The sequence below is a fragment of the Manacus candei genome, unplaced genomic scaffold, assembly GCF_025592945.1.
Source record: "Manacus candei isolate 608988 ecotype Guabito, Panama unplaced genomic scaffold, ASM2559294v1 h1tg000077l, whole genome shotgun sequence".
Classification (NCBI taxonomy): domain Eukaryota; kingdom Metazoa; phylum Chordata; class Aves; order Passeriformes; family Pipridae; genus Manacus; species Manacus candei.
This window is the reverse complement of record NW_026138125.1, coordinates 3,242,086-3,256,626: the sequence shown is the minus strand read 5'-3', so window position 1 is coordinate 3,256,626 and position 14,541 is coordinate 3,242,086. Positions and strand designations below refer to the sequence as shown.

The 14,541-nt window shown below is 39.8% G+C and overlaps 1 protein-coding gene across 1 annotated transcript in view; it reads left to right on the top strand.

Moving 5' to 3' along the window:
* LOC127481266 (von Willebrand factor D and EGF domain-containing protein-like) overlaps window positions 1–14,541 on the top strand; it is a 171,993-nt gene that overhangs the window by 95,440 nt on the left and 62,012 nt on the right. Inside the window, exons 12-16 of the mRNA XM_051810327.1 lie at window positions 1,037–1,173; window positions 2,209–2,364; window positions 6,768–6,872; window positions 10,230–10,344; window positions 13,906–14,156. Coding sequence (XP_051666287.1) covers window positions 1,037–1,173; window positions 2,209–2,364; window positions 6,768–6,872; window positions 10,230–10,344; window positions 13,906–14,156 — 764 coding nt within the window. The remainder of the gene's footprint in view (window positions 1–1,036; window positions 1,174–2,208; window positions 2,365–6,767; window positions 6,873–10,229; window positions 10,345–13,905; window positions 14,157–14,541) is intronic.

Here is a 14,541-nt window from a genome sequence, read left to right as displayed (position 1 = left end):
TGTTCTGCTTTGTGTTTTTTGTCAACATAGTGGCTTCTCCTGACCATTAGAACTACAAATTTTATCAACAAAAATATGAAACCATGATCCTGACTGGCTGCTGTTATTGACCGAGGATATAGGAGACTTTCTGAGTGTTGTGCTACCTTAGATATCTACTAAATTATATTTTTTCTAAATTAAAGATTTTAATACTGCCATCCAGTGGACTTGCAGTTTTCTTCTGTGAAAATAACCCCAATATGAAAGCAATGAGTAATTTTAAATAGTGAATACCTAAGGTACAACAGAACCCAAATGAAACTCTCCCAGAGAATCATAAAATATTTTAAAAACAAAATGGGTGAAAGTCAACCTTGTAAGGGGACCAGTACAGGCTGTACATCACTTAAGTCCTACTTACGGTCTCAGAGTAGGATTTAAGTGAAACTTAACTGGTGCAAGACCTGTGTCTGACACAGTGAAGAGCTGAGAGACACCCACTAATGTTTTAACCCTTACGGGCAAGCTTTTCTTTAAAGGATCCTTTTATTGCCTCCATAGCTTTTGAAAAAAAAAGGCTCTCTTTTGCATTGCTGTTTCACACCACGAGGAGCCTGGTGGTATGGTCATCTTCAGATATTTCCACATGTCATTCCCCTGCTTCTCTGTGTTGTGGTATGAGGCCTTGTCCTCTCAGCCGTGTTCCCATCAGAGGAGAAGCATTACCACTGGATACTTAAGTCAACAGATGTATTGCCACTGGAGACCTTTTGGCATGAATCCACAGCTTCAGTCAATTCAATCCATGAGCCATGGAACACATCTTTTACAGTACTGAGTGCACAGGGCAACTATTCAATGGACACTTGCTGCTTCCCCTTCCAAAAACTACTGTTCCTCTATTCAAGAGAAACTCACACGTAGGCAAGGAGGACCCTAAGGAAAAGTATTAAACCAGAGCAACCAGGAACAACAACAATATCTCTGATAAAGTAGAACAGAACAGCATGTAAGTGCTACTCTCTAAAGCTTTGTATCTATCTCACCCTTTCAGAGCAAGCTCTGGAAATCACAGGCTTAGAAAATGGGGGTCTCTGCGATGTCCGTGCCTCCGACTGCACCAGGATCCGGGTGTTTGGCCTCGGCTTCGAAGACTCGCCCAACCTGCACTGTGAGGTCACCAGGTTAATTGTAAGCAGCTCCTAAAATATTGATGACACAGTCAAACTTTGGCATGTTTATATAAAATTCTTTTACTCTGAACTGTCACCACTATCTGCTACAGGTGGCTACAAATACCTTCCAACTCCATTGCCAATGTGTTTGCCATGATCGAGGGGAGATGAAGAGGCTCAGCCTTTTCATGGGCTGGCTCCTTGGAAATGCACAGCTGGGAGTTCTTGCCTGTTTTCTCCGAGGGGTTTTGTTTAACTCTTGTCTGGTTCAGCTGCACTGTTGTCCATTGAAGCCTGAAATCACAATATTATTTCTCATTTTGTACATCTGGAACCAGCATGCTTGGTTGTTTTCCTAAACACATTTAAATGCCAAGTTTTGTGGTTGAGTATGAGGTTTCTTCAACACAGTTACAGAGGCTGTTATTTGAATTTTCTTACTCATAGTTCAATGACAAATCAGAAGTTTTAATGAGTATTAAACCTATCTTTTACATCACCACTATAATTTTATCGTAAACAACTATACACATGAAACACTAGGACTGAGTTTGGTGGATCAGCATACACAGATATGAAATGTTTGATTAAACTCATAAATCCACCTCAGAAAAGACATTCAGCCTGATTCCCAGTCAGTGTTCATGAGGCACAGCTGAGATTTTCCTGCCATGCCCACTTTTGGCTCCGTAGGCACTTAGCAAGTCATGATGTCTCATGCAGCTGACCTAGAGAAGTAGCTGACATCACCTTCAAGGAACAAGGAGTTGGCTGCTGAGCTCCAGGGGCAAACACAAAGTTGCTCCATCACATTACCCCTTCTCATCCCAACTGCAGACCACCACAGCACTTCCTAAATCAATAGACCACCTGCACGCACTGACAAGCATCGCTTCCCCTTTCCTGTGCCTGTAGTAACAGCATCCTTTCTTTTAAATAAACCATCTGGGAATGCCTTACGTTATTAATTAGAAATAGAAACATATGTTGACAACTAGAATTCTTTTATATGAGCCTTCAGTTTCTGCACTTTCCTTCTGTTTTACTGTAGCATCTCGATGGTGAATGGATATCAAGAGAAAAAGAAACCACAAAAGCAGATTTTCTCAGCTCTCAGGCTGTTGACTGCCAGATCCCTGTCCTGAACATTACAGAGGTTGTGCACTTTGTGGCCTGGGACGAGCCGTTCGCAAGATGGCAAGTGAAAGTAGGAGTTTCTTTTGTTTCTAAGAAATGTTTTAGGAGGAGAAAATCAGTTGTCATGCTAAATTAAAATGCAAAGCACAATTTTCTCCCTTTCAGAAATGAAAATGCCTCTAGAAATACGTTAATGTCATGTAGAGAAAAAAACCACCCCACCCACCAAAACAATATGAGCTGAACCCAGGTGTTTCTGTAGGCAACCCAAAAGTGCAAATTACAACCACTTCTCCAGGTAATCACCCGAGATTGATTCAAATATACTAATTAATTGTTAATCATTAGTATTCCATCTCTGGAAACCTCAGCTCACACTCCTGATTAGGCAAAAAGTGTGAGAGAGCTTTGACTCCCTGGTTGCAGGACTGATACTTGTGCAGTGCAGGAGGTCACTGGGTGTCTCCTGGGCAGCAGGTGAGGGCTGGCAGGGCTTGAGCTGGGATGTCATGGTCACAGTCAAGGTCTGAATGACTGCAGGAAGAAGTGTGGGCCGTGTCAGCTCATGCTGGGTTCTCTGCTGTGGTTTTAGCCCCTTTTGTTCACAAAATGATACCAATTTTCTAAATATTTCCAGGAAATCAGTGCCTTCCTGACCCTGCACACCTGCTACCCTTGGTCTCATTCTCAGTCTGGGTGGTTGTTTTCTGCAGATTTGTTGTTCTTTATAAGACTGAGATCTTTTAAAGGCTCTATAGCTGAGAAGAATATATTGCCATTGCAGGGAGACTGCAGATGTTCTTTGAAAATTGCAGCATGCAAAATGAAACACGTAAAACACTCATTTCACCACGGTGCTACTGCCTGTCCTGCACCCCACAGCTGCCTGTACCCCCAGCTGGGGACACGTGCTGCCGTGTGGCCTGGGGGGGACAGAAAGATGCTTGGCAATGTAAATTTTCTAGTCATCCATTTATTTTAAGTGGGTAGGGATTTGGGGGTTAAGTCATAAGGGTAAGTTCTCTGTGGGAGCAGAGCCCAACAGTTTGCTACTGGGGTGGACCTTGGACCTTCCTTCTGGAAGAGGTGCTGTCAGAGTGAGCACACACCAAGGTGGAACCAGGAGGGAAGTTCTTCTGCTTAAGGCTCCAAAACTTCTTGAAAAAGGGATTGAATTCTGCCAACTGTGAGATTAAAAGCTGCCTCGTGGTGGAAGGATCTGAGAGGGAGGCACCCTTGACTTTCCTGGCCCGGGAGGACAGCAAACATCCTTGCATGTGCACAGGAATGTTCCCCCTGTGTTACCAGGACAGATTCCTCAAAATTCAGTTCTAGTACAATCCAGATTGTGTTCCAGGACTGCCTTTCAGCCCTGTGTAGATCTGTACAATTTTTCTCATTTTTCCCCCCTCAAAATCGGATACAGAATGCCTCTTTCCATGCATTTAAGTTCAGAAAAACCTCTGCACCTGCGGGCCTTCTGCTCTTTCCCTCTCCTTCAAACCCTGCAGAAGAACCAGGTTGATGGCTATGCAGAGAATGCACAATTAAATCATCTCAGCCCACACACAAATCCTAGTTCTCCTGTGGATCTTTTTGATGATCAAATTGGGAAGGCAGAGCCCAGTGCTCAGTTTCAAAGGCAGCTGGCCTTACATGGCAGCACAGAGAACAAAACTGTGGAGCTTTTCAAGATAAAAAATGATTTTCAATTAATTCCACAGATGTTCAAAAATTTATGCCCTGGAAAATCCCTGATAAGATCTAATGCAACATTGATGATCTGGGTTATGTATCTATTGGCAGTTTTCAAAATGTAGCTAAAAGATTTTTTCAGAAATAAAGATCAAAATAACTCTTTCTGGAAATATCACTATTCAATATTTTCAGAATCTCTCCCCTTTCCCAAATCAAATTTGAAAGGAATCAGCAAAATTTCACAAAAGCTTTTTTCACTACCAGCATTTGGGGAACTGAGGTTTGACAAGCTCTTCTCTGTGTTCTTTCATTTTATCTGCTCTTGTATTCATGTTTCAGATTTTACTCATTGTTTCCATGACATGCTGCTGAACATAGATAAGAAAGTACACGAGGCTACACCAGAGTGTTTGGTATAATTAATTGAGATATCAAAATACAAACCCCTACTTGGACAGCAGATGACTTGAGCTGTCCATACAGATGCCTGGGTGAAGAGGTGAGAGAACTTGGCAGGCACTTATCTAGTTTGGGAAGCAGTCTCTTCCTTTTAGTAAAGTCTTTATTGTTGCCTGTATTTGTCAAGAACAGAAGAAGTATTTGCTAAAAAGTTAGTGAGGCAGAAACTGAATTTGAATTCAGCACAGTTTTATAGCTTTCATTATTCATTTGGAAACATTCATACAAATTCTATGTAGAGTGATGCCAATAGCCAAGATCATTTCATGATGGATGAAATACTTGAGGCAGAAGTGACAGAATTCCTGATTGTCCTTACCATTTATCCAGAAGTAGCTCTTTCTTTGCAGATGATATTTATGCTCAAGCAAACAAGGCCCAACTCTAAGTGGGGTTTTGCTTTTTGAGGGCCAACCAAATTAAAGGAAATGTTTGCTCAGCACAGGTCTCATTGAAGTATTTGTTCCACATCACTAAGGTAACTAATGGAAAAGCAATTAAAATAGCTATAAACCAACCCAATTCTAAAAAGACACCAAAATGGATGTTTATAATAGAGTGTAGAAAAAAAAAACATTAAAAAATAATCAAATTGCAAGAGTTACATCTCACTTACAATGCTCACTTCAGACAGAACACTTAGTGGAACTTTATAGCTTTTTATATTTTTCCCTGTCTACCCATTTCTTCACCCATTATTAGTGCACCGGTATTGAGACAACATTGGACACTGCTAAAAGAATGAAATTAAATGAAATGTAAATTGCATTGGGAATAACATGTTCTTAATGGAAGCCTTGCTGCCACTGTCTTTCAGTGAAGAGCGGGTCTGGAGGGGAGTTACCTGTTTTATTTTTTTCTCTTCTCAAACTGCAGAAAAGAAGTTCTTTACTTCTTTTAAAAGAGTTTTTACCTTTAGTACAACACGCTATAGCTAATATTTCAATTATGTTTTTCCTTAAAGCTATACTGATGAATTTTACTGGACCAATGTATTTTAATGAAGTTCTGGACAAATTTATATTAGTCCAAAGAAGTTGTTTCCCTTCCACAATTTCAAATTGCAAATATCCATCAATACTGCCTGCTTCTCTCCTTGTGGTGGTTTCTGTAGACACAAACACTCAGCTCACAGTGCATTTTGAGCTGACAACCATCCCTGTGATATTGTGGGAGAATCTGCTCTATTATCTTTCACAAGCTTTCAGATCATTCTTAGTGAACATATGATAATTGGTGCTTTTTATGAAACTTATTGAGTAATTTTTGCTCTCTGTACTTCCATTTATCTTTGTTCAATTTAACATGCATTCTTTCTGTGAAGTGAAAGAGTTTGTTGATTGATCAAAAACCTTTATACCCTTGATCTTGTAAACGTTCCTTTTAAAGGGAATGAGGATGTTTCAGCTTTGGGGTCACAGGAGGGATGGAGGAGGGCTGGGGGATTGTTTTCATAACAAGAAGACTCAGGGGTACCTGACAGATCCAAAGCAAAGGCCTTGTTAGATCTGCTAATCAGCTGCTTTATTTTGACTGTGAGAAGACAAAACCTGAAAAATACCTGACATAAGGGCTTTGCTTTCCTGTTGGTGTTCATCAGAGTCTACAGCATGGCTTTCCACAGGATTTTTGTTTGCTCTTTAAGATTCACACCTCTCAAGAGGTGTCACAATGCTTTCCCAAAAGCTAACCCATTCCCATTCCACACTTGTCTGGTATCTTTTCATTGTTATTGCTGAAAAATTAAAATATAAATTTATTTAACTCTTTTTTCTTATATAAATTTCTTATATAAGAAATGTCATGCTCAAGGCTTCCTGAAATATCCAAATGTATGGGAAATTGTGATCTTGGACAGGAGGTGGTTGCTCTAATGTACCTTCCTATGGAAATGAGACTGTTGCTTTCTCATATTGCCCACCCTAGAACATTTTTTAAGGTTAATTTAAAATCACCTATATAATACACATTTTCTTTTTTCTTTTTTTTTTTCACCTCAAGGATTTTACTTACTGATTTGTCATTACTAAGAAAGTGCTCCTGAATTTCAGCCGAATACCTTAATTTTGTATACCTCTTGCATTCATAAAAGCTGAATGCCTGCTGAGCCAAAAGATCTTTTGGTTACTAATGAAGAGTTTCCTGTTTGGAGCATTAAGCAATTTGTTAGCTTGCAGCAGAGCCACTCACAAGTGGTTTAATTTATCTTGCTGGCAGGCATCCAGTTCAAGGGGGCAACGATATATGCTCCAAAATGAGCAGACAGTCTCCATATGGAACATTATTAGTTATAAAGATGATTTTTGTATCATTTAGATCACTAACGATGGCTTCCAGTACAGTAATTCCAGAGTGCTGACCCTGTTCGACGCTGTCTGCCAGGTCTGCCAATTCCACCCAACCGGACTTTGTAAATTAAAGGTAATTTAAGGATCATAAAGGTTTAATATGGATCGTTCATCTCTTCCTTAGTCCTCTCCCTGCCTTTGATGTACTGTGTGTAATAACTGCTCTAGAAGAGGAAAATCTATTTCCCAGGTCAGCTGCACAGCCTAACACTTTTCTCTTTCACAATCTCAGGTCTGTGATATTTTATTTCTTTTTCATATTTACGTGGGGTATGAACACCTGGCAGAGCTTGCTTTATGATGGACCACTCTCACACAGACACTTCCAGAAAGACCATGGTTGACAATATTTATACTTTGCAGTTGTTAGTGGAAGTAAATAAGAGTGAGGAGCGTCCCCTGAAAGGCTTAACTTCACTTTTGAAGTGGTTCTGCTATTTTCCCTCTCCCAGCCTGTTTGGTGAGGGCTCTGTAGCTGAAAGGTATATCATTCCTATACCCATTTTCTGCCTTAGCAAGAGGTATACAAAGATGCATGTTATGCAGTTTTTGTCGTGGGAGAACACCCTTGAGAGGAAATAAAACATTCTTGCTTACATTAAAAACTGCTAAGTACAAAAATATAAAATTCTGACAGTTTCAAAACCGCAATCAAAAGTCTAGAGCTACGTTTTAAACTGCCAGCATGTTAGAAACTGTCTGCAGAGCACTATTACCCTCTTTTTTCCTGTGGACTTATTTGTGTAACATCCCCCAATGCTTAAAAAGAGCTTCCCTGCTCTTATTTTCTAGAGACCCACATTAAGAAAATTGTCTGTTATTCAGCGGGGCTTCAAAAGTAACTTTTGAAAGGTATTAGGTGGGATATTTGAGTGTGCTGATCCTACTTTCCTACCCTGAGGCAAGTATGAATTAATAGGAGACCACCAGTCAGTGTTTTTATAAAATGAAGATTAATCAGGTACATGTTAACTCATTTTCCTCACTGTTCTCATTAACACTAATGGGAAAATACAGTTTTAAAACCTTGCACTGATTGAAAGCACATACCAGTTATCAAAAAAAAAAAAGTTCACTTTTTTTTTCAAGTAAATCAGTTAATAGAAATTACTTTATAGGCCCCTTCACAGGGAGTTTGACCCTGACTGGATGTCAGGTGCCCACCAAAGCCACTCCATCACTGCCCTCCTCAGCTGGGAAGGGGAGAGAAAATGTGGTGGGAGGCTCGTGGGGAGAGATAAGGACAGGGAGAGATCACTCACCAGTTACTCTCATGGGCAAAACAGACTTGACTTGGAGAAATTAATTTATCAACAATCAAGTCAGAGTAGGATAATAAAAAATTAAAGCAAATCTTAAAACACCCCCACCCCTCCCTTCTTCCCATCTCATCTTCACTCCCAGTTTTCTCTCCCTCCTCCCCTACAGGGGTGCAGGGGGATTGGGAATGGGGGCTGCACCAGTTCATCACACCTTCTCTCTGCTGCTCCTTCCTCCTCAGGGGTTGGACTCCTCACACTCTTTCCCCATTCCACTGTGGGGTCCCTTCCACAGGAGACAGTTCTCCACCAACTTCTCCAATGTGAGTCCTTCCCAAGGGCTGCAGTTCTTCACAGACTGCTCCAGTGTGGGTCCCTTGTGGGGTCACAAGTCCTGACAGCAAACCTGCTCCAACTTCCACTTCCAGCAGCTTCTCCCAGAAGCCACTCCTGTAGCTCCTCAGCTACCACACCCTTGCCACACAAACCCAGTACAGCCCAAATGAGGGCAAAACCACTTACATTTCAGATTAAAATAATTGTGTCAGAATCATTTCAATTAAAGATAGGGTGAGGTTTTCTTTTGTCAAAGGCTCTCCTTATTAATACATTTTTGAAACCCAGAAATATATATGGTCTCTCAATATGCTGGTGTTCTCTAGGGATTATAGTAATTTCTATCTTAAAATGCTTCAAGGGACTATTTGAACTAGGCTTCCAATTGCAGCAGACCATATTCTAATTATCCCTCCTTTAACATTACTCTGCAATACCTAAATTGCTTTCAGAAAAGGTGTTTCAATTAGGGGACATTTTATATCTGGCCATTTCACATTCTGTGTTCCTCTTTTATGGAGCCCATTCTGAACTATACTTTCACATCAGAAGAAAAAAAAAAAAAGCATCTTTTTTTTTCATCAGAGCATCAAGGCTTTGAAAACAACAATGCAATACAATCTAAGTAATATCCAATTTTAATGTTGAAGATCTATCATGTTCTATCGTGTAGGGGTGATTATGAGAGTCCTTTTTTTGTTTCTCTACTCTTAAAATATTATTTAAAATATTGACTAATACAGTTTGCAGAAGAATTTTGAGACACTAATAAAGCAGCAGAGAGAAAACACAAGGCCAGTAATGAAACACATATCAGTCCCAGAAAAACAATGTGTAGTGAAAGGAAGGAAAAGAAGAAATGTCTTTGGTCCTGGTAGCTACTCCCTCCTGCTGTCCCACTGTGGCAGGGACATCCCCCTGTTCCCAACAGCACACCATGGTTTGCTGGGAGTCTGCAAGGTCAGATAAAGTCCCATCTGCCTGTGCCCCCAACACAAGCTACAAGCAAAAGGCACAACTCTGCCTTAGGACCTTCCTGTGGTGTAGATGTTTAATTAGGTCTGTTAATTACATCCGTGTGTTCACTTCTCAGACAACCCAAGTGTCTTCACCCCGTGTGGAAGTCACAGGGGCTCACTGGCCCTGGTGGGCACCCTAACTGGGAAAGGACCAAGTCAGCCTGAAAGGCTACTCTGCCCACAGTTCATGAACTTCTTTTGGGGTGTTCTGACCTGTCTTGGCACCATGGTTGTGTTCAGCTGTTATTTACAACTATCTCATGGGAGCCTAAACTCTAACACGCTTCTTTATTCTGCTTTTATAGCATTGATTTTTCATATATTTATGAAGAACCTCCAGAAATAACTTACTAGAACAGGATTCTGTTCAAATGGAACTTTTATCTAGTTTTTGTGAGTCTCATGGAGCTCACCTTTGAGTGATACCTAATATTCATTATACTACCAGTCACAGCTGGAAATAATGATCACATACACTACATGAATGTGGAAATGGGAAAAGAGTCACATTCTTTGCATTCATCTATGACAAAGCAACACCACATGTTGCCTAGGCTAAAACATTCAAAGCTACAAAGATCTCAAACTGAAACTGGAAAACTTACAGGGCTTGATTTTTTTTTCCCTGTCAGTAGAAAGCAGCAACATTTAAATTGCTACTCTTTTATTTTTAAATTGCTACTCTTTTATTGTTTCAAGATTCAAGTGAATTTCTGCTTGTCTCCAGAAATTATTAATTGCTAATTTCTTATCTTTCTTGTTTCTTTTTTTCATTGCTTCCACCTCCCACCCATTTTTATTTCCTTTTTTTGGCAGGAAGATACTTGCAATATAGATGGACTTTGCTATGGTGAAGGAGAGTCAAGCCCTACCAGTCCTTGTCTTCTCTGTGAACCTCACATTTCTAAGTTCACCTGGTCTGTTAATGAAAGTAAGACAGTTTTTTTCCCTAACTAATAATTTAGAAATGCTTACCTGGGAATTTATGACTGAGTCAATGAAATACTTCATTCCTTCTTTTGGCTAACACAAATGTATCCTGTGTAATGAACATGGATGGGGAATAATTGGGTGCACCAGAAATGCAGACTCCACTTTATGAATTATTTATCTGGGTATGCATCTTGTTCTGTCTGAAACCTAACAAATTTCAAATTAATAAACCAAAATAAAAATTAAATTTGATACCCTAGTGCTCCATGAAGTGCCCAAGTCTGTCAGCTAAAGGTGATGGGCTCCTTTACTTGCATCATCTTGCAAGTACAAATCTTTAAGGGTACTATTTGGGGAAAACACTGGTTTTAAAACACTAGTATGTATTTTTGGTACCTGGAAGAATTGCTTCCTTTTCCTGAGCCAAATCCTAAGAAATGTCACACAACAGACCTTGGCTTGGCAGGGAGTCTAAGTGATAGGGATCAGTCACTCATTACCTTCACTACCACGGAACCTAAAGGCTCATTCTGCAGCCCCTCCAGGCAGGAGTCATGGAGAAGGCTGCCTTTTGAATCACCTCCTGAAGGCTGAAGACTTAATCATAGTGTTTTCATGGCTACATGTCCAGTTCAAACAACAACCACTGCTTGCTGAACATTTTACAGATAATGTGTTTCCACCAGCATTACCCTCACAGCCTATCTCCCCTCTTACATGAACACATTTATATCTGGCCAATATAAAGATTATATTACTATTTTTATGTAGATCCATGTGTTGGCCCTAGAAAGATTTTCTCTGCACTGTTGTGTTCTGTAAACACAAGCAAATTACAGGAAGGTGTGTGAACGACAGGACCAGTTTGCTTTGTTTGTTTGCAGTTTTATATTCCTTCAGGATGACTAGGTCGGCAGGACCCTTCTGGAAGGAGAGGAAGATTGCTCTTGTCCTTTGGGGAATAGCCAAGGATGCTCAGGGACAGAGACTCCTAGAGAGTGCGAGGTCTGGCAGCAGAAACAGCAAGAGATGTATTGGAGTGGCTGGAGTTCCCAGCTCCAGCTTGGGGGACACTGTTAAGGAGAGTAGTGAGGACACACACTCTGCTGAGACATAACAGAAAGGCCCTTGAGAAAGTTCAGAAAGGATCCAAGAGTTTCCAGCAACACATGAAGTCAGAAGTTGTCTGAAATAAAGTTTGGAAGCAAGAACACAGTGGATAGGGAGAGAGTTGTTCATGAGCCCTTTTAATTCCTGTTCCAGGGAAGCCACTTCGAATTTTCTCTGTTTAAAATCATACTCCTCTAGTTTATGTCCTAAAAACTCCAGATTTTGAAATTTAAAACTCTCTGTCTGGAAAAGGTGCAGGCAGATCCGTCCCAAATGTTGACCAACTAAAAATCCCTTTAGATATCACTTGGATGAGTAGTTAAAAAGCCTAAGGGTAAGTCAGACCTGAAGAGGCTGTACACTTGAAAGCTCTGTGTTTCCCCCCAGAAAAATATTTAAGTCTAATGAGAGATATTATCTCTGACTCACAAACCTTACCTCCTTTCTGTCATAGAATCATAGAATCACAGAAAGGTTTGGGTGGGAAGGGACCTTAAAGATAACCTCATCCCAACCCCCTGCCACAGGCAGGGGCACCTTCCACTAAACCAGGTTGCTCCAAGCCCCATCCAGCCCCGTCTTCCACTGTGTTGGCCAAAGCAGTAGCACCTCCAGGGATGAGCTGATGCTGATTGTCATATAGACAGTCTCACTACTAATACCAAGACAGTTCCATTTTAAAATTCAGGAAATGGTATAAAAGGGAAAAACTCTATTTGTTTTGAAATTTATAAAGCTAGAAGTGATTCGGGAAATCTGAAACAGATCATCATTCCCTTTTCAATGATTTCAAAACTTAAAAATATTTTAAAAAAAGGTTTGTCAGACTTGCTTTGAAAAATGTGAAAACCTTTTTAAAAGTTCTACAATAATAGGGAGTACATATATATATATCTATGTCTGTTCACTGGATGGCAAGGAGATCTCTGTAGAATTAGAAACACTCCTTCACGGACTCTTTTCAGAACATCTGATTTTATGTTATTTTGTGCCTATCACTTCTTCTTACCATCCATCCAGTAACACTTTTGTGTTTATCTGTAAATGCATACCCAGCATCAATATTTCATCGATTACCTTGGGCACAAATTTTATGGGCTCCATGGCTTTAGTGTTTGGGAAATAAAAGGTTTAATGAATAGATGGAAGCTTTCAACAGTTATGCCAGGACAATCTGCTGGACAAGCATTTTAGAAAGCTTTCATAGCACAGTAGCAATAAAGGAGACACATATTTAAATAATTGCATAATATAAGGTGGGTTATGGAAAGCAAAATTTGATAAAAGGATATGCACCACAAAAAAACCCCTAATGATAACTTCTCATGAGCATAATGAAAGGAGTCCTTGTGAGAACACATATACAGTTCACAGTTTTAGAGTGTGACTTGAAATTAATCCTTGGTATTAGAAATGTGCTTTAAGTTAAAGATAACTATGGTCAAATTGCATTGTGAGAAGATTCCTTTAAATATCAATACATGTCAATTTGTACTGCTGGTTAAAGAGGAAAGATGCCTTGAGACTGAGCAGGCTTAGGATACAGAGATGAAATTCCTGGCCCTGCAAAGAGCTGCTATCACCTCAGGGTACTCATCTGATCTTACTTTTCCTGAGTTTCTAAATATAAAATGTAGTCATTTTCTCTACCTTGTCTTCCTTACCTATGCATATTGAAAGTATCTTCAGGTAGTGTCTGTCTTTTGTTGTTAAATAACCTTGTACAATTAGACTTTTATCTCCATTAAGAAAATACTGAATGTAAACAGCAACAGGAGAAATAACAGTGCCAATTGTGACATGGTGCACACTACTGTCATTGGGAATAGAGAATCTCAGCATCACTGCTGTATCTCTGCTGGCACTGAAAAGACCTTTATTCCTGATGAAATGTCCAATTGAATTAATTTAAACTGCTTGGGCTTAATGGCTCCTCACGGGTAAAGCCAAAAGAGTCTACTCAATGGGAGAGTTACAATTTATTTTTCCCCCTGAGCTGCTCACCCAATTCATTTGTAGTTCAGCATTTCGAGATTTAGTTTCCTTATATTTCAGTGGATGGATGGATAGAAGGAATTGTAGATAGATTAAATATATATGTAGGTATAAGAAATATAATTAAATGAAGTTTTAGTAAGAATCAAGACTAGTGGGAGGTTATAGAAGTCATGTATTATCTCTTCCCATGTATCAGATTGCACATCAAAATAAATCAAAGTGCAGAATGGGAAAAAAATTCAGTGTTGGGCATGAGAAAAAGAGGAGGAATAAGTTGTTCTTTTTGGTAAAGCCATTTGCTGCCCCTAACACCCAGATCACTTCCTCCATCAGCCTCTGGGTATGTTCTGTACCTTTTCTTTGAGAGCACTCCTTCGAAGATCCACTCTGTCAATCTTTACATGAGAGAAACTGGAATTTATGTAATCGTGGTTTCATTTTTGCTGTTTAGACAACCTGCCTCCTGTGTTCCAGGCCCCCTCCAGCCAGCTGCTGACATTTATTGGTGAGAATTTTGTTTACCAGCTAATAGCAGTGGATCCAGAAGGGTCAGCTGTGCTATTCATCTTGGAGGCTGGGCCACGGGATGCCAGGCTCTCTCCCGCTGGTCTTCTTATCTGGAAAGTTGATTCAGAAGAAACGCAGACCTTTGAATTCACTGTGTCAGATGAATGCAATGCACAGAGCAGATACTCTATTGAGGTAAGGAAATGAACACTTTAAAGGAAAAAACAAAACAAACCTGTTTATCATGTCATTGCTTTGATGCAATTGTCATCATAGCTAATAATTTGTTACTGTCTTGAAAAAACAAGGTTTCAGCTATTTCCTCATAAATGTATATTATCCTGCACAGCAATAATGATCAATTAATGGAATAAATATCTCAGAGAACATAGAAACTATATATACAGGGAAGAAGAGAGAGTGCTATTGATTGCTGTTTGAAAGAACACTCTTGCAGAGCCTTTTAATGGTTCATTAATCTGCTTTAAAATTCACATTCTGCATTTGGATTGCACAAAAAAGCATATAACATAAAAGATCAAGTTTTAGCTATAAAAGGGAGATTATAACTCATTCTCAA